Raw genomic sequence first — 16728 nt, 5'->3', positions numbered from 1 at the left:
CTGCTGATGCTTCAATTGAAATAATACCATCCTTCTTCCATGGGCCAGTGGCAGGCCTTTCCATGGGCCGATAACGGGCAGGGAATCTTCGACACCGGAGCCTCGTGATTTGCGCCGATGTCGGTCGTCCTCTCGATGCGAGAAACCGTGGGAGGCTTAGGTCACGCAAAGCCACAGAAAGTAGCGTACACAAAAGGAGATATCATGAGAGGTATGCATATATATGGAGAGAGAGGGAGAGAGAGAGAGAGGGGAGGGCGAAATTACATGTTAGACCTTGACTGGGGTAAAAGTGTAATGCCTGGTTTGTGACTGGAGGCAGCCACAGTGGGGTTCTGTCGTCGCTAACAATCACTGAACGGGTAAGTGAGGCCGGTGAATGATAAGGTGTCGTACAAGGGTCGAGCGGTTTTCACGACGGAGGAACTCGCGATAACTCGGCGAGTTGGAAAAGGGAGCTGGGACCCAGATCATATATATTTATACGGAGAGAGAGAGAGAGAGAGAGAGAGAGAGAGGGGGTAAGAAAAGGAGAAAAAAGAAAAGGAAAAGGGTGTGGCAGTGGTCATCGATTAAAGATGGGGGAGTGATCACATGTTGTACGTGAAGGCATGATGAAAACTCACATCAATTCTGTCCTTGCTTGCATACGATTGTGCCCGTCACAGGAATAACATCCACGCTACCGCCTTACTCGCTCCTCTTCAGAGAATCATCTCGATGAGATCAACAGAGAGAGAGAGAGAGAGAGAGAGGGGTGGTAGAATCCAAAATTTTACACACATCTTTATCGAAGCTATCATTTTTGTTTAGATACACACAGCCGATGCATGGTTAAAAGAGTCGAGCCTATAAACATTCTCTATCTACACCGAGTTGTTTAGGTACTAAAATGATTCAAACCCTTTGTTTAGTATCCCGAAAGTACATTATGAGTGTTATATTTTTTTCCCTTCCTTTTTCTTTCTTTTATGCCTTTGTTTTTTGCACATGATAAAAAGGACCATGGGAGGGCGCTTTATTTCTTTTCTTCTCTCCTCTTTTCTTCCCTTTGGTCTTTGCTTTGGCTACATCTTTCGCTTAAGCAAATGGAATCGTCCTCTCCGAAAGCAGCATTACGAGTGTGAATTAAAAGAGGTCAATGCTCCTTTGAAACGTTGGAATCAACTTGTAGGTAAGGTAGCTAGCTTGTCTATTTCTGGGAGCAACTGGTGAAATCGAAAGGATTATTTTTAGTCGGGAATTATATGAGACGTATTTTAGATAGTAAATTAGATGAAAAATAATGAACCTGCTGCTGGGCTACGTGGGGACGACTAATACCTAATAAGTCATATTCTTTATCAAATATTATTAGCTGCCGATACTAAATTTCAACTACAACACATATAAAAGAACCAACAAATAACACAATGGATTCTTGTATTTCTTATGGTGCAGCCTCAAAAACTCACTCGATCGAGCTTTTTATGTGTGTTCACAGTGCATTGGAAGGATGATGGAGTGGAGCGGCTTTGTCGTCGCCTCGATTCGATGGGCGAGCGAGCGAGCGTGTGACCCCAACCAAATCCACTAACCCAACTCGAGGCCAAGGTGGGGTTAGGGGTTGAGTCAGTCAAGTGGTAATAATAACCAAAATAATAATGCTGAGGAGATGGGGACGGGGCCGGGCAGACGCAACGGGACCCACCGCTGCAGCAACTGCAAGATGAGGGTGGGCCACGCTTGTCCGTCGCCTCTGCCCTGGCTGTCCTTCTCGAGGAAGGAGAGAGAAAAGAGGAGAGGAGGAGGCCCCACCCCTTTCTTCTTTTCCCCCTTCTTCCCCACGCTGAAGCCACGGGAAAGATTCCCCGCGAGCCCCTCCTCGACGCCAAATAATATTATCAGCGACAATGATGATAATAAATAATACAACGACGAGGGATGATGTTCACCGTTGGATCTTTGATCTTGATGTTTTGACTGGTTTTGACTCCATCGATCATCAATACCAACACATTCCGAAGTAGATTCTTTGGTCCTTCAACTTCTTCTTCTTCTACGGTTGAATGAACGATCACTATTTTCGACTCGACGATGCACTTCCATTTAAAATGCACATAGGACGCAGGAAGAAGATGCCTTTAACGATGCGACTCTGCTCCGGAAGTGTGCCCTCTGCAGCGGTCACCGACTCGCAATGGTGGAATATACGTATATTTTTCTGTTCTGACGGTACCAACCAACCAGAGATGAATACGTGTATTTTGCTACCCTGGTGGTCATGAATGCGATGGAGTAGCTCAGAAGCCACACCGCACCCCACTGCTTTGATTTTGATGCATACAGACAGAGAAATAAGAGAGAGAGAGAGAGAGAGAGAGTACTGTACAAGCTATCATTCATACCTTTGCAGCCTATTTTTATTGCACCTTGGGGGGTAGTTCTCTTCTCTTCATAGCCTCCATCTGAGATGTCTCTCAGATAGAGATTGTGAGAGGGAGGGGGAAAGGAAGAAGCTAAGGGGGAAGCGAAGGTGGGGTTTTTCCCTCCCTTCTCCATGTGGACTCTCTGTTTTATTCTATAATTTTCAGCCTGATCGGGACTTTTCTTTAGTGCATCACATGGACTCGGGCATTTGGGATCACTAGCTGTGGCCTCCGAGAAGCACTAAATCTCTCTGTTTTCCGTCGTAGTTTTTCTCCGTTGGTTTGTTTAGTGCATTTTAACAGGTTGAAGAAGCAGTTCTTCTTTGTTTTCCATTTTTCCATTGATCTTGTATTTGACCTTTAATCTCAAGCATCAGTATTTTTTTCTGTTTTTTTTTGTTTCCAGTCGAAACAAAATCCTTGCGAAAAGTCGAGATCTTGACAATCTGATCAAGGGGCTTCCTTTGATTCTGACTTCCCCTTTGTTAATGTTGAACATGATGATGGTCTCTATGCCTGTTGTTTGCTGCCGTTCGCAGGCCCATTGATGGATGTGCCTGAATCTGTGAATCTCGTGTTCGGGGATGTGGTTTGATCTTTCTCCTCTGCTCACGTCTTTGTTTGTTGTCTTTTGTTTTCCGGTCCATGTCCGGAACCTTTTGATACATTCACTCAGTTTTTTATATGTGCTAAATAAAAAAGATGTTTGCTTTTGCTGGTTTTACTGTCAAACCAGGATCTGCATCCTTGAGTTTGCCAAATCGATGGTTCTCCAATGGGACAAAAAAGAGATTTTCTTTTCTTTTTTATCGAATGCTATGTGGGATCTTTTCGGGACACCAGCTTGGATGCCTTGCTGAAGCTCCTTGTGAATCTGTGTTCAGGGATCCTGGTGTTCTAGAGGGAGAGGAGAGGAGAGGAGAGAGATGCTGAGGGGAATGAACAAGGTCCAGAAAGATCACTGCAAAGGGCAGCTGCTGTCTGATTCCACCTCCGATTCGTGCTTCTCCTCCAATGGCTTGATCCAGAAGGCCAGGAACGCCACACTGTTCAGTGTTCCTGGCCTCTTCGTAGGGTTCAGCGCCAAGGGCTTATCGGAGTCCGACGCAGTCAGGAGCCCCACGTCCCCCTTGGACTACAAGGGGTTCTCCAACCTCGGCCACTCCTTTCTCGGTTTCTCTCGATCGGCAAGCCTGGATGGGAAGCCCAGGTGCTGGGACGGCACCCGGGTAGGCCTGCGCCTGGTGGATACCCTCAACGACGAGACCAAGCCTTGTGGGAAGCTTTTGGGGCTCTCCGAAAGCAGCAACATACTGTTTGCTCCACGCATGAGGATCAACATCTCTAGCCCCAAACCTCACCTTGTCGGCCCGGGAGATGACTGCACAGGCGCAGCTCCCAAGTCTTTGCCGAAGGACTACCGCACTTCCCCACAGACTGGTAGATCCAAAGGAGCTGAATCAGAATGTGGAGAGGTCGGATTGCTGAGATCTTGTTCGGTGGTGGTTAGCACATCATCCTCGACGCCAATCGACTCCAAGTCCGAATCTGAAGTCTTTGCATCAGATTCCAAGAGTTCCATGGCGGAAGGAAGTGCCAATTTTGACAAGCTTTCTGGGTCCCTCCCTGTCTCTATTGGCGGCTCACCCTGTGGAGTCATCGCTTCTCTTTCCGCAAGCGAAATCGAGCAGTCGGAGGATTACACCTGCATTATATCGCACGGTCCCAATCCTAAAACCACTCACATTTTTGGAGATTGCATTCTTGAAAGCCACAGCTTTCCGTCGCGAGATCTTAGGAAGAAGCATAGAAAAGATGAGGAACGGTCGGCCTGGCTGCTGAAGCCCTCCGAAGAAGGTGCACCGCCCTGCACCTCCAGTGACTTCCTCCGCTGCTGTTTCTCTTGCAAGAAGAAGCTGGAGGAGGGGAAAGACATCTACATGTATAGGTTACTCTTTTGATGATCTCGAGTCTCCTCCATCTGCTTGCTAACTATATTTCTAGTCTGTGTTGTAGAATTTATTAACGGACAAGAGTTCTGTGATTTGTTGCAGAGGTGAGAAAGCATTCTGCAGCTGCGACTGCCGTGACCAGGAAATTTTGATGGAAGAAGAGATGGAGGAGAAGCCCACGTTTGGTTCATCTGGTTCGTCAACTTCGTCCTTTCACGAGGAGATATTTCTGGAGGACATGACCATGGCTGAGTAAGGCGGAGGTTTGCCAGATTCCCGGCGCACGTTTGATCCGCGAGCACTGAGATTGCTACGGCAAGCAGCTTGATCATCCGTCTCTCAAGAGCTGTCTATGTGAATCTTTAGCGGCCATGGATGATCAGCATGTACATTCATTTGTTTGCTGATTTCGTTACAGTGTCCGTGGTACTGTTGGTGGCGAACATCTATTAATTGCCTACGCTCCTTGTCTTGGTAGACCTTTTCTCTTTCCTCTGATGATTTTGATGAGAAAGGGTGCGAGCCACAGTGTATGGCTCCCCCATTTTTCCTGCTCTCTCCCAAGCGCGAAATTTATCGTCTCATGACCCATATGAACTTGGTGAATTGATGAATATTGCAGAGCCACCACTTGGACTAAGCATCTTTCTTTCTTGCATTGTGTCTTTCTTCTTGCGTCGGTGGCTACTAGAATTCTTGCACTGCATGCTCGGTAGAACTTCTCTTTGATTCGACAATCTGCATGCTTCGTTTAAGTGAAATCTCCATAGTAAGAACTTAAAGAATGAATGCCAAAAGATTAGGTTTGCAGATCCACATAACTGTTCTGGGTATCAGAAACACCAAATTGCTTGTTCTTTGTTCCTTTCATCAGAACTGACAGTCTAATGATTACAATAACCTGAAAGGAGAAATGGCTTAATCCTGGAAGCGATCGACTCTTTTGCTTCGATTTAGATGGGAATATGATTCTGCCTGATATGAGACTGATAGAACTCTCTCATCTTTTGTCATCACCAGTCTGTTGTGCTGGCGAGGAATGCAATCTATTTACACTTTAGTACCACACGCATCATGTGAACTCTTGTTTATCTTGCTTGTCATTTGTGTGACACTTGCGTTGTCGTGCCCCCACAATTAGATCGGATACTATCAAGTATTATAGGGTGCAACTAAGCATTCAGCAAAACCATTGGTCATTTGTCATCTAGTCCGAGCTAGATTGTGACAGCGGTGAATCGAATGAAAGGATTCGTGAGAGACATCTCAGGCGACACAGATGCATTCCTAGGCTTTGGTAGGATTCTCAAAGACGCATTCCTAGGGTGGATGAGAGGTTGTGTTCGTCTCATGTTGGTGTCAGCATGTGATCTGATTGTGATTTGATTTGTCTGATTCAATCAATCATTCCCAAGCGTTCTAAACGTGATATCTTGGGACCATTCTGATCCAATGACACTTGTATGCAGTTGAAACTTCTCAGTAGCAGGCAAGGAAGTGTTCATGTTTATTACTTCCACGCCGCTGTCGAAAGCGAGGAACCGATTTGGACGTTCGATCGCTGAGGAAGAGGCCATGCAATTGGGTTCAAATCGAATGCAATCGTGGTCTGATTCAAGCCTCGAGTCCTCAATGATTAGGTTCTAACCTTACGGGTGTCGTCATCGGCACGTGAGTTGTACAAGGTAAAGTAGAATATTAGTCACGAGTCGGGATCCTATGGTGTCCTACGTACGACACGCGCACCCCTACGGTACTATCCTCTGCAAGGATCACACCATTATGCACGCATCTCAAGAAAGAGTGTACGGTCGTCGCCCCCCCTCCCCTCATGGCGCGTGCGCAGTGGGAGTCCCAGGTTCGTGTGTCGTCAACCTCTTGCCGGTACGTGCGCAGTGAGATCCGGAGAACATCTCGCTCTCCGTTTATCCAACAAACAAACAAAACAAATGATATGGCGATGTAATTCTTAATGATAAAAACGACTAAGGCACATAGAATTGGAACGAGATTTTGTGGTAATATTCCCACGTCGTTAGCCATTGCTTGTGCTTTCGAAGTTTTCATTCGGTGACGACGCGGTGTATTGGTAGGAGAGAGAGAGCGTGTGGGCAAATGAGAGAGGCCCATGGACCCGATTCTAAAGGCCGCAGTTGAGGACCATCCTAATAGCGTGTGGGCTATCATAGCGTAATCGTTCCGTTTTGTCCTGCCATAGCGTGTATTCTTGTATCACATTTGGGACCACCCTTCTTACATGTATGGATGTGTATCGTCTCCCTCTTTGCGTGCTCGATGAGCAGGAGACAGCATCACCCTTCTTTTCGTTTGCCGCATGACATCAAGGTCTTCGGTGAAAACAAAGAGGAGCTTGGTATCAAATCCAAAGGATGTAGCGGCGGATCGTGAGATCTCGAAGTAGGAATTGGTTGAAACATATAAGAAACTTGATGCTAAATTGCTCTAAATAAAGAGAAAACATGGGATTTGGGTATCTGCACGATATCGCTCATATCCGCTTTCCTTTTTACTCTCTTATGCGTATCTGCTGTGTTCGGGTCGCTTCCGATAAATTACGTGTTGCATCAATGCGAACCCTCCTCTCCGGGCTTCACCTCCGCCCGAAACCCTCCTCCTCGCATCTACATAACTCCGCGATCCCTTGCTTGCCCAAATCACTTTCCGGAAACCCTAACCTCACCCGCTTCGTTCGGTTGTGGTCTTTAAATTCTCGTCGCTGCGTCGCCGCCATGGCCGACTCCTCGGAGGATTTCGTCAAGGGGAGCATCTTCCCTAATGGCGTCGCCGTCATCACCCTCAATCGCCCCAAAGCCCTCAACGCCATGAATCTCGGTATCTTTTCCTTTCTTTCTTTTTTGTCTTTGCATATTTCTTAGTTTGCAGCCTTTTCTTGATATTCTTTTGTTGAATCTGCACATGTGGTGACTTTTCATAGCCGAGACACTTTGCCGATGGATACAAGAAATGTTTTGGTGACCCTTGGCCACCGAAGCCTTCTCCACGTTCCTATATTAGATCATTTCTGGGTCGGTTAAATTTTAACCAATATCTTGAAAAAAACTTTAAAATAAAGATTGAAGTATTAATTTTTTTATATAAACTATAAATAAAAATTGAAGTACTCTGACTTATGATTTTTTATAGATCTCGATGACGGAAAAAGATTCATGGGTCGGCCCCAAATAATTGAGATTTATAATTTTATTGTTATTGTATCTTAAAAAAGACTTTACTGATTGTTTTACTCGTAAAATTACCAGGATCTTCTCTGTGAAACTCTTGGTTCACTAATAGCTTCCATTCTGCTGCTGAGCTGCTAGGTAGTCACTGATAGCATAAGTGTGAAATTTTAGCTCGTTGCTGATCTATGTATCTGCAGCAGGGTTGTCTCTGTATCTAAATCAAGGGGTTTGCTTCTCCATTTATCCCGATTTTTTCTAGTTTGGACAAAACCAACTTTTTTTCTTTGTACCTTGGGAACATTGCTTAATTTTAATTGTTTTATAGAATCTATTAAGGAATATTGGTTTCCATTTTAGGAGAATCTTGGACTCAAGATATTTGAGAATCATGGTGCTGGAGAACTTTTATGTGGTTGTCATTCCCAAAAGTGCATAATTTTCTGATCATTATTTATGAACTATTTGAGCTAAGTCTGTTTGGTATTGGTTAGACTGATTACTTGGCTTCATACTTGTATATGTTGGCACTGCAACTTTTAATCTGGTACACACTTTAGTGACATTGGTGACTCATATTTTATATGGCGATGCAGAGATGGACTTCAAATACCATACTTTACTCGATGAATGGGGAATTAACCCCAGCATCAAATGTGTTTTGGTGGAGAGCAGCTCACCTCGGGCCTTTTCAGCAGGTAAGCTTCTTTCTTAGTCATGACGTTGACACAGCTCATGTTCCTCATTGTTTAGATTCCTATACTTGATTTTCCTTTGTGCTATTGCACTCCGAAGCATTGGTGTGTTTGGGGGTAAACTTCATTCCCAATGCAGAGATGGATATTAAAGGTGTTGTAGCAGAAATTTAAAGGACAAAACAACATTTATTGTGCAAAAGGTCTCTCAATGATCTATTGCACATTTTCCCCTTTATTTCTGGTGCATGATTTTCTAGCTATGTTGTCTTGCTTGTTTCTCTGGTTGGTGACTGTATATATGATAATGATGGAAGTAGTCTAAATGCAGGTGGTGATGTGAAGCAGATTACGACCAAGTACAAAATGTCAGAAATAATTGAGGTCTAGTCATTTGCATAATTCTGTGCTGAATCACGTCCTAAGGTCTATAAATGTGGTATCAGATTTTGTTAAATGCATTTTCTATGTTCGAGATTCTAGTTTGATGAATAATTATCAATTGACTGCTTTAGAGATGTCATCTGTGCTAGCTGAATTATTATCATGTGCGTTTTTCTCTTGGGTTATATGTTACTTATATTGATGACAAGTGTTTAATTACATTCTGGAAGTTAGTTGAGTTGCTAAGATCATTCCAATGTGTATCCATGTGTTTTCTGCATCTTTCAAAGCTCATATTCAACACACACATCAGCCAGTGATCTCATGAGGGGGTTACCAGATTTTTTCTTTTATGGGATCAGTCTCTTTAGATGCTTTATACACTATTAGATTCCCTGCTTAGTTTCTTAAATTTTATTTTTCAACATGTTCAATATCTCAGTCCATATGAAGATGTGTACTTCTTTCGTGGTAGACTAGATGCTTTTTTTTTGTTCAAAAGAGGATGGGGAATCCATGCATTTTATAGTCCTATTCTTTTGTAACCTTTACTGCATAATCCGAATGTATAATGTTAGCTTTATGGTAGTGAAGTTTCTTGCTTTGATCACATGCCATTTTGGTTAATTTAAATGTTTCCATTTAGTTCCTTTGTGACTGTAGTCTTTCAAATTTCGATGATTGATCTTAATTGATAGGCTAAGAGATTTTTGTTTGCAGGTCTTTATTGCAGAATATACTCTGATTTGTAAAATTTCTGAGTATAGAAAGCCTTATATATGCTTCATGGATGGTGTGACCATGGGGTTTGGAATTGGGTTGTCTGGTCATGGGCGGTATCGAATTATCACAGAGGTAACTTAACTGAGAGCTTCTGTGAAGTTGTTGACCTTCATAGTCATTTTAACTACATCATCTTTTTGAATCTTAGTTCTTTTTTTCTGTTTGATCATTTGATGGTTTGCATCCTAGAGGACTCTTCTTGCCATGCCAGAAAATGGAATTGGCTTGTTTCCAGATGTTGGCTTTGCTTATATTGCAGCAAATGGTCCAGGAAGAGGGGCGGTTGGTATGTTTCCTAAAGCCTGCATATATTTTGTAAGCAAGGAATTCAACCTTGGGTACTGGACTTGTACTGGTCTGGGCCAAATTCAGAATTGCATGTCAAAAATGTGTAGGTTCTATGTTTCATTTGGATTCATATGTAAATTATATCCAGATCATGTAGTGAATGTTGGATGCAGTCAAATGTAAGATGGCATGCTTGAAGTAAAGCTTTACATCCCACTTTAGTTAATACCCTACTTGTACAATACTCAGCTGATAAAAAGGAAAAATGATAAATATCATTTTTAATCATGAAAATATATGTTTGTGTTCCAGGTGACCATGGTTTGAGAAACAGTGATGTAAGAAAACAACCACCTTTTTGAGTAAGGTTGCAGAAATGGGTAAAAGACAAGCAACAAATGACCTTTTAGTAAACAGTGCAAATGTTGTAACTGACATTTACTCAAATATAAACACACAAGATATTCATTGTAAGCACCCTGGGGAGAACCTTTTTCAGAAAAAAGGATCTTTCTGAACATGGCTAGACTGATGTGAACTGGAGCTGAGAGTGATCGAGTCATTTCATGCCATCATGTGTGGCTGATGTGTGGCTGCACAAATTTTGGAACCAGAACATCAGCTGATTATTAGACCATTGACAATGGACTTTTTGTCACCGTGGAAGATGTTCCTTGATGCACGGGTGCTCAAATTTATTTTCTTCTGTATCACGTTCATGTTGTGCATTGAGGCGAGATAATTTGTGGTATGTATATAGAACTTCAAAACAAATTGGGAGTTTAGGACAACTATAAGCTAGTTATGTTAACAAATGCCATCTATATTGAAGATATCTATCTAATCTACATTAGGCCTTTAGACATATATTTGGATTTTTGATTTTCTATGGATATAACTATCTTCTTATTATTCTGTAATATCACCATGACCATTCTTGTTTCTATGAATAATTTATTATTGATATGGTCTATTGTTATGTTTTTCATAAGTTGTATGTAATGGTTATTGATTGTTTAAATTGTACAAAATGTATCTTTATAATACTATTAATTGTTGCATCCTTGACATGGCATTCTTTACCTTTCCAAGATTTACCATGTTGGAACTTTTGTCTGTGATCCTGCTTTTCATCAATATTAGTAATATTCTTATGATTTATGAACCATCACGTTGTTTTCTTTTAAGATAAATTATTAGAATATTACATGCATGATCCCTATTCAGAGTAATTCAAAGTCTATTCTGGAACCAATCATTCATGTATGTTCTGATATTTTTAGGGTGCCTTTTGGCATTGTTTTCTTTCTTTATCCACTATCTTGTGTTCAGGTGCTTATCTTGGAATGACTGGGAAAAGAATTTCATCACCTGCTGATGCATTATATATGGGTCTTGGAACACATTATGTGCCATCTGGAAGTTTGGCCATGTTGAAGGAAGCTCTTTTAAATGTTAACTTGTATGTTATTTAATATTTATTAGTTTGTTTTATTGGAAAAACTAGCAATTATTCCATGTTACATTTCTTGACTAATGTGAGATGATAAAAAAGCTCAGAGGCATTGCTTTTCATGAAATTCACTTTTTCAAATTTGTTTTATCATCACAACAAACCAAAATAACTTCAAATTTTGGCATGTTTTGTTTTCCTTTTCAATTTAGATTTTATAAACTCCAAGCCACTATTGTTATTTTTTACTTAGGTCCTATATAATAATATATTTTACATGCATTTGTTAAAATACACCATGTTTCCTTCAAAATATTGACCTGCACATTTTTGGCATAGGATTTATTTTTGTTTTATGACATTCGGATGTTTTATTTTGTATCTTGATATGGAGCATAGAGAAATCACTGCCAGCTGTTAATCTGCACTTGATTTATCCAACAGTATCTTTATTTAACATGAAATACGTTAGTACACCTCTGTTATATGATTTCTCTATCTGACATATTACTGTGATGTTTGGTCTTTTCAAGATACCCATAAACTGTCAAGAAGTTTTTGCAATTTCCCTCAAGGGATGTGGATGTTGAATATGGAGCTGGTGAGGCTGAGGAATTACTGAGACTCTGAGAGTACATATTATCTTAAAAATTTGCTGTCCTACATATATTTAAGATTCATGGCACAAGCACATGCTAGCCTGCATTTAGCATGGTATATATTGTGCTCAACTTGCAACAGTATTGTGCCAACAGTTCTAAGCTGGTGGCGATTAAAAGAAAAAATAAAGGCTAAATTTCAGGTAGATGTTCAAATAATACCATTTTTAAGACAGTAAAAATATCCAGTCACTATCTTTTGTGCTGGGAGATCTCTTTTCTCTGGTCATTGATGGCAGTCTAAGAACATCTTTGTGTTCTCGGATTGGTTGGAGGCTAATGCATCAGGACAATGTATAGTGATTTATGGACTAGACATGCTGGTTTGGTTGGTTAGACTCTGTTTACAGTAGTGTTGTCAAGGGCAAGCCAGACTTCGGCACTTTGCGTGGTGTAGTGTGGCCAACTTTTCTCCAATGCGCTGAGATGAGATGACTTCACTGAGTTGCACTTCTTCTCTGCTAAAGTGGTGGGTGATAGGTGACTCAGTTCATCAATTGAAAGAGGAAAGGAAAAAAGAAAGAAGAAAGATAGAGGATGAGAGAAGATCGAGCTTAGGACTCAGGTTAGGGGAGTGCATCCCAATGAATATGGTTGTGTTTCTTCATTATCTGATTTCTGGATATAAGATATAATTGGTCATATGACAAGATGAACTGAGGTAAGGTGAGGTAAAACTTCCAGATGACCATGTCACACTGCCAGATAGATAATGTGATTGGTTCTAGTAAGATTATGTGGTAGGCCATGCACTTCTCGTTTAATAAATATGAGATTACCAACTGGTGATCTCAGGATTTCGGAACATATGAAATCATAGATTTACATTATTCTAGATCAATGGCTAGTTCATTTTCTTTATAAAGTTGACCATCAAAATTCAAATTGTGGGAATCATGTCATTTCAAGAGAAATCATGTAACTTAAGTAAAAAGATATTTTCAGGTGTGTGGGTGTAGAAGCTGTATTATTATTGTCATTATTTTGCTGTCGTGTTTTTCTACAACATTCCTTTTAAGCAGGCATTCATTTATGATTTCCTATGTTAGAACAACAGAGGATGGAGAAGACATTAGGAATTTAACTTTAATGTTTTTGTATGCAGCTCTGATGACCCTGACAAAGATATCCAGGCACTGTTGGCTGGTCATAAAAAGGAACCAGAATCAGAGGCTCAACTGAAAATGCTTTTGCCGCAGATTATTTCTTGTTTTGCAAATAAATCCATCTCTGAGACAATAGAAGAGTTAAAAAGGCACCAAGCTAGTTCTGACTCTGTGGGTATGCTCTAATTTAAAAAGATGAATATAATGTGTGAGCCTGAAGCTTTTCTCAACTGCAACATTTCTTGTAATGTTCAGTTATTAACTTCCAAATTTTGAACTAATAGCAACAATATAGTAACTTAACACTGGTTGCATTACTGTGTTTATTATACCTCTTGAACTCTCACCTGGGCATCTGGATTCCACCTGCTCGTTATACTCGGTCCATTTGGAAATTTGCAAACATGTTGTGTATTGATTGATCTTATGCTTCAATGTATGAAGTGCCTTAAATGATCAAAAGTGAAAACTGAAGCTAATTAAGATTCTGAATCTTTTGTTCATATAGTTTTTAGTTTTTCATTCAGTACACAATAAGTATTCATATATCTCAACATGTCCACAAATTTTAACCACTGATTCTTATAGTTCTCCTTCTTCTCCTTTATTCTTTTGGTGTCACATTTAGGGAGGTGGCCTACAAGAATTTTGTTTTGCATCTGGTATCTGTTCCCTGTTTTCGTTTTCTTGTACGGTATTTATAAGACGCATTTAGAAGAATCATGAAGCGAATTTCATTAGGGTTAAAGCAAGTCAATTGGTTTCGAATGAAGAAAATAATGCTGCTGTACATTTTATTTGAATATGATTTTGTGGAAAATAGGACTCAGGTTAATCTCCATGGAATTGATACATGAAGCAACTGTCGATCTAAAGAAAGAAAAGAGAAACTATGAGGAAGGAATCGAGAGACAAAGAGGCAATATCTGGAGTCATCTGTAGGGTTTTGGCCCTAACACCAATCACACCTCATGCACAGATGATGGACTCACATCATTGACACGAGAGGGGAGATGATTCTTTTTTTGTTTCCGAGAAAGGAAGAAGAAAAGTTCTTTGGTTACATATCTTACAAACTTCAAAACCATCATCAGTCACATCAGGAGAGTTCGCTAATGAATTCTCACTTTAAAATACTAAATAAAGGGACATCGAGAATTTTCAAAACATGATTCTCTGGAGCTTAAGGACTCTTTCCAAGCCTACAATAAGACTCACAAATAAGAGTTCTTGAAGGTGACTTCATTTTCGATCAGCTTAATGCAGTCCTACATCATCTTTATTGTACAGTTATGCAAGAATCATTTGTAGAAACCTTCATGGTTGTGGCTTTTGGAAGTTTTTCTGGAACTTTCATTTGTCTCTTTATTGAATTCTCATCCTGGATTCTTAGAATGTTCTATTGACCCACAGTAAGAAGATTGATTTAGATTAAATGGAGAAATTTGCTATTCTAGTTACTTATTTTCTCTTTCAATCACAGTGGCAAGCTGGGCTAGCGATGCGCTTTCAGGCCTTGGTACAGGTGCTCCCTTTTCTCTTTTTGTAACTCAGAAGCACTTCTCCCAAGTTGCACTTGCACATGGAAGTGTGGATAACCATTTAGCAAAAGTAAGACCCTTGAGAAAACTTTGTATTTGTCTATGTTACAGGTCATTTATGCAAATGTTAATTTCATAGTTATAACTGTTCTTTCAAATCCAGCTAAGTGGCATAATGAAGACTGAATTTCGAATTGCTTTGAGATCTTCAATCCGGAATGATTTTGCTGAAGGTGTACGGGCAGTCTTGGTGGACAGAGACCAGGTAGCTCAGATAGTTTGAGATATGTTTATCATTTAAGAAAATACTAGGAGCATGATTCTTGGTACTAAGGAAATTTTGTTCAATTTAGTTGGTTTCTTTGTAGAACTGGTTAGAAATTTCATAGCCTACTGTTATTCTGCAGCATATATACATATCTTCCATTGTTCATTTTTAGGAGAAATAAATTATAGTCGATCAAGTAAAGCTATAAAAAGATGCTAAATGATACAGCAACTCATAATAGATGCCAAATGGTGATAGTTGGCACTTCATAGTTTCCAAGTAATGTTCAGGAATTATACCATATGATCCTCAGAGTAAGGTACATCCTGTCATAATTCAATGGCCATACATGATCATCACGTGGAACTTATTTTGCTGTACATGATCCTGAGAATTTATGAACTTCTTTTGCTAGTTGTAATGAAGATATGTTTGTCTAAGTCTACCTTGTACTGCTTGCAGAAAGTCATAAATGTCATGCCACAATTCCAACCATGTAGTGTAGATCTTTTCCTTCCATCAAACTCTATGTATAGTAATATCGTCAGGCAAACTAAAATCAGTTGAATGTATTTTCTTATCGTTTCTAATAAATTTTTTAGTTCTCCCACTCCCTGTTTTGATAGTACAAAACCTATAGGACTCTGTTAAACATGTTTATATCATCTTAGTTTTGCCTAAATTTATAGTATCTATCTTGTCTAACTAGGACATATTGTCATTTATAGTTTGAACATTTATTTTCCAATCCTTTTTGGAAACTTGATGCATTCACGTGGACATTCTCATATTAGTACCTCCAACTTTGTTTGATATTTAATCGCTTGTTGTTGACAGGCATGCATTGGCAGTCAAATATTATCATGTTTTTCTCAATCATGTGCTATTTATTTGATGAACTTATCCATGTTTTTGATGCTTTCCTTTTTGTGATTCTGTTTCTTGGTAATTAAGACTACCCTTTTTTATGTGAATATGGACGCTGTACATGCAGAATCCAAAGTGGAGACCGTCCAACTTGGCGGACGTTGACATAGCTGAAGTGGAATCGGTTTTTGATCCCTTGCCTCATGAAAATGAACTAAATGTATGATAATTTGCAGAATTGGGAGCATAAAGAAACCAAGGGCAACTTTCTTCTTTAAACTTCCTTATTAGCAAATTAGTGGAAAAGGAAGGAAACGAACGATGAGCATAATTTAAATGTAATCCTTAATGCTGTTTGTTATCTTATATCGGAGATCACCGTTATCCTCCGGGTAGATTACGAATTGTAGTAATGCCTTACGAACTAATTCCCTGGTCGGTGTTCTACCAGACCCTCTGTCATACAGCTGAAGGATGTGGCACTTGGTGGAAGCTCCGGAAAAGCTGGTCGATGAGAAGCACAACTGTTCCCATGTACTATGGCCTAATTGCAAGGTAAGTGGAAGTAGCACGTCGTTTCGTTGTTGCCGTCTCTTGGTAAGAATAATTGCAGAAACTTATTATTATTCAGACTTTCCTCCATCTTATCAATAATTCTTTAATTATTGATAATTTTTAAAAAATAATAAAATATTATTCGTCTTAATATTATTGATTTTATTTTATGTTTTTTTTATAATCTCTTATTTTATTCTAGTGTCGTCCTAAGAGGAGAAAAAAAAAAGGATGACGAGAAGAAGGGTAAAGAATATATTTATGTTTGTTTATAAATAAAGAATATATCTAAACAGACCAATGTACAAGAGAATAATATATAATTTGACCATGCTTTGGGACTTGTTTTTAAATTAAATGAAGCTACATTGACATTATAGAAGGAAACACGTTATCGGGAACTTAAAAGAGGTGTGTTTTCTTTGGTAAAGTTACTAAAAGGATCGTTTTATTATTCTTCACAAGTAGTTATAAAATATCCTAATAGGGAATCTGATATCAACTTACACATGGTTGGCACGTAAGAACCAAATCACCCTCTCAGTAGGTCTAAAATACAGAAACACAAG

The 16728-nt window shown here is 39.9% G+C and overlaps 2 protein-coding genes across 10 annotated transcripts; both read left to right on the top strand.

The window, feature by feature from the left end:
• Nucleotides 1-2358: 2358 nt before the first annotated feature.
• On the top strand, nt 2359-4837 carry LOC135583521 (FCS-Like Zinc finger 10-like). 7 transcript variants are annotated; one of them, XM_065117103.1, is made up of 5 exons: nt 2372-2515; nt 2596-2711; nt 2815-2997; nt 3293-4356; nt 4463-4837. In XM_065117103.1, the coding sequence occupies exons 3-5, from the start codon at nt 2956-2958 to the stop codon at nt 4614-4616; spliced, it is 1260 nt and encodes a 419-aa protein (XP_064973175.1). In that variant the 5' UTR covers nt 2372-2515; nt 2596-2711; nt 2815-2955; the 3' UTR covers nt 4617-4837. The 7 variants fall into 7 exon arrangements, with proteins under 7 accessions (XP_064973181.1, XP_064973177.1, XP_064973175.1 ...); XM_065117105.1 differs by lacking the exon at nt 2596-2711 and having other exon boundaries at nt 2364-2515; XM_065117106.1 differs by lacking the exon at nt 2372-2515 and having other exon boundaries at nt 2526-2711; nt 3293-4350.
• Nucleotides 4838-6652: 1815 nt separating this feature from the next.
• On the top strand, nt 6653-16322 carry LOC135617152 (3-hydroxyisobutyryl-CoA hydrolase-like protein 3, mitochondrial). 3 transcript variants are annotated; one of them, XR_010488628.1, is made up of 11 exons: nt 6653-7213; nt 8157-8258; nt 8587-8639; nt 9360-9494; nt 9612-9708; nt 11043-11172; nt 12928-13103; nt 14412-14539; nt 14633-14734; nt 15732-15942; nt 16056-16322. XR_010488628.1 is itself a non-coding variant. In XM_065117100.1 (10 exons), the coding sequence occupies exons 1-10, from the start codon at nt 6841-6843 to the stop codon at nt 15828-15830; spliced, it is 1395 nt and encodes a 464-aa protein (XP_064973172.1). In that variant the 5' UTR covers nt 6653-6840; the 3' UTR covers nt 15831-15999. The 3 variants fall into 3 exon arrangements, 2 of the variants coding, with proteins under 2 accessions (XP_064973172.1, XP_064973173.1); XM_065117100.1 differs by lacking the exon at nt 16056-16322 and having other exon boundaries at nt 15732-15999; XM_065117101.1 differs by lacking the exons at nt 8587-8639; nt 16056-16322 and having other exon boundaries at nt 6654-7213; nt 15732-15999.
• Nucleotides 16323-16728: the final 406 nt, after the last annotated feature.

Source organism: Musa acuminata, chromosome BXJ2-7 (genome assembly GCF_036884655.1).
Source record: "Musa acuminata AAA Group cultivar baxijiao chromosome BXJ2-7, Cavendish_Baxijiao_AAA, whole genome shotgun sequence".
NCBI classification, from domain to species: Eukaryota; Viridiplantae; Streptophyta; class Magnoliopsida; order Zingiberales; family Musaceae; genus Musa; species Musa acuminata.
This window is presented reverse-complemented; position numbering and strand designations above follow the sequence as displayed.

Excerpts from the sequence above, each read along its gene's own strand:
- LOC135583521 (XM_065117105.1), top strand. The coding sequence starts at position 2,956 with ATGGATGTGCCTGAATCTGTGAATCTCGTGTTCGGGGATGTG. Across the intron at positions 2,998-3,292 it reads ATCTCGTGTTCGGGGATGTG|GGATCCTGGTGTTCTAGAGG; the intron begins GTTTGATCTTTC and ends ATCTGTGTTCAG. Across the intron at positions 4,357-4,462 it reads AAAGACATCTACATGTATAG|AGGTGAGAAAGCATTCTGCA; the intron begins GTTACTCTTTTG and ends GATTTGTTGCAG.
- LOC135617152 (XM_065117100.1), top strand. The coding sequence starts at position 6,841 with ATGGGATTTGGGTATCTGCACGATATCGCTCATATCCGCTTTCCTTTT. Across the intron at positions 8,259-8,586 it reads ACCTCGGGCCTTTTCAGCAG|GTGGTGATGTGAAGCAGATT; the intron begins GTAAGCTTCTTT and ends GTCTAAATGCAG. Across the intron at positions 9,495-9,611 it reads GGTATCGAATTATCACAGAG|AGGACTCTTCTTGCCATGCC; the intron begins GTAACTTAACTG and ends TTTGCATCCTAG.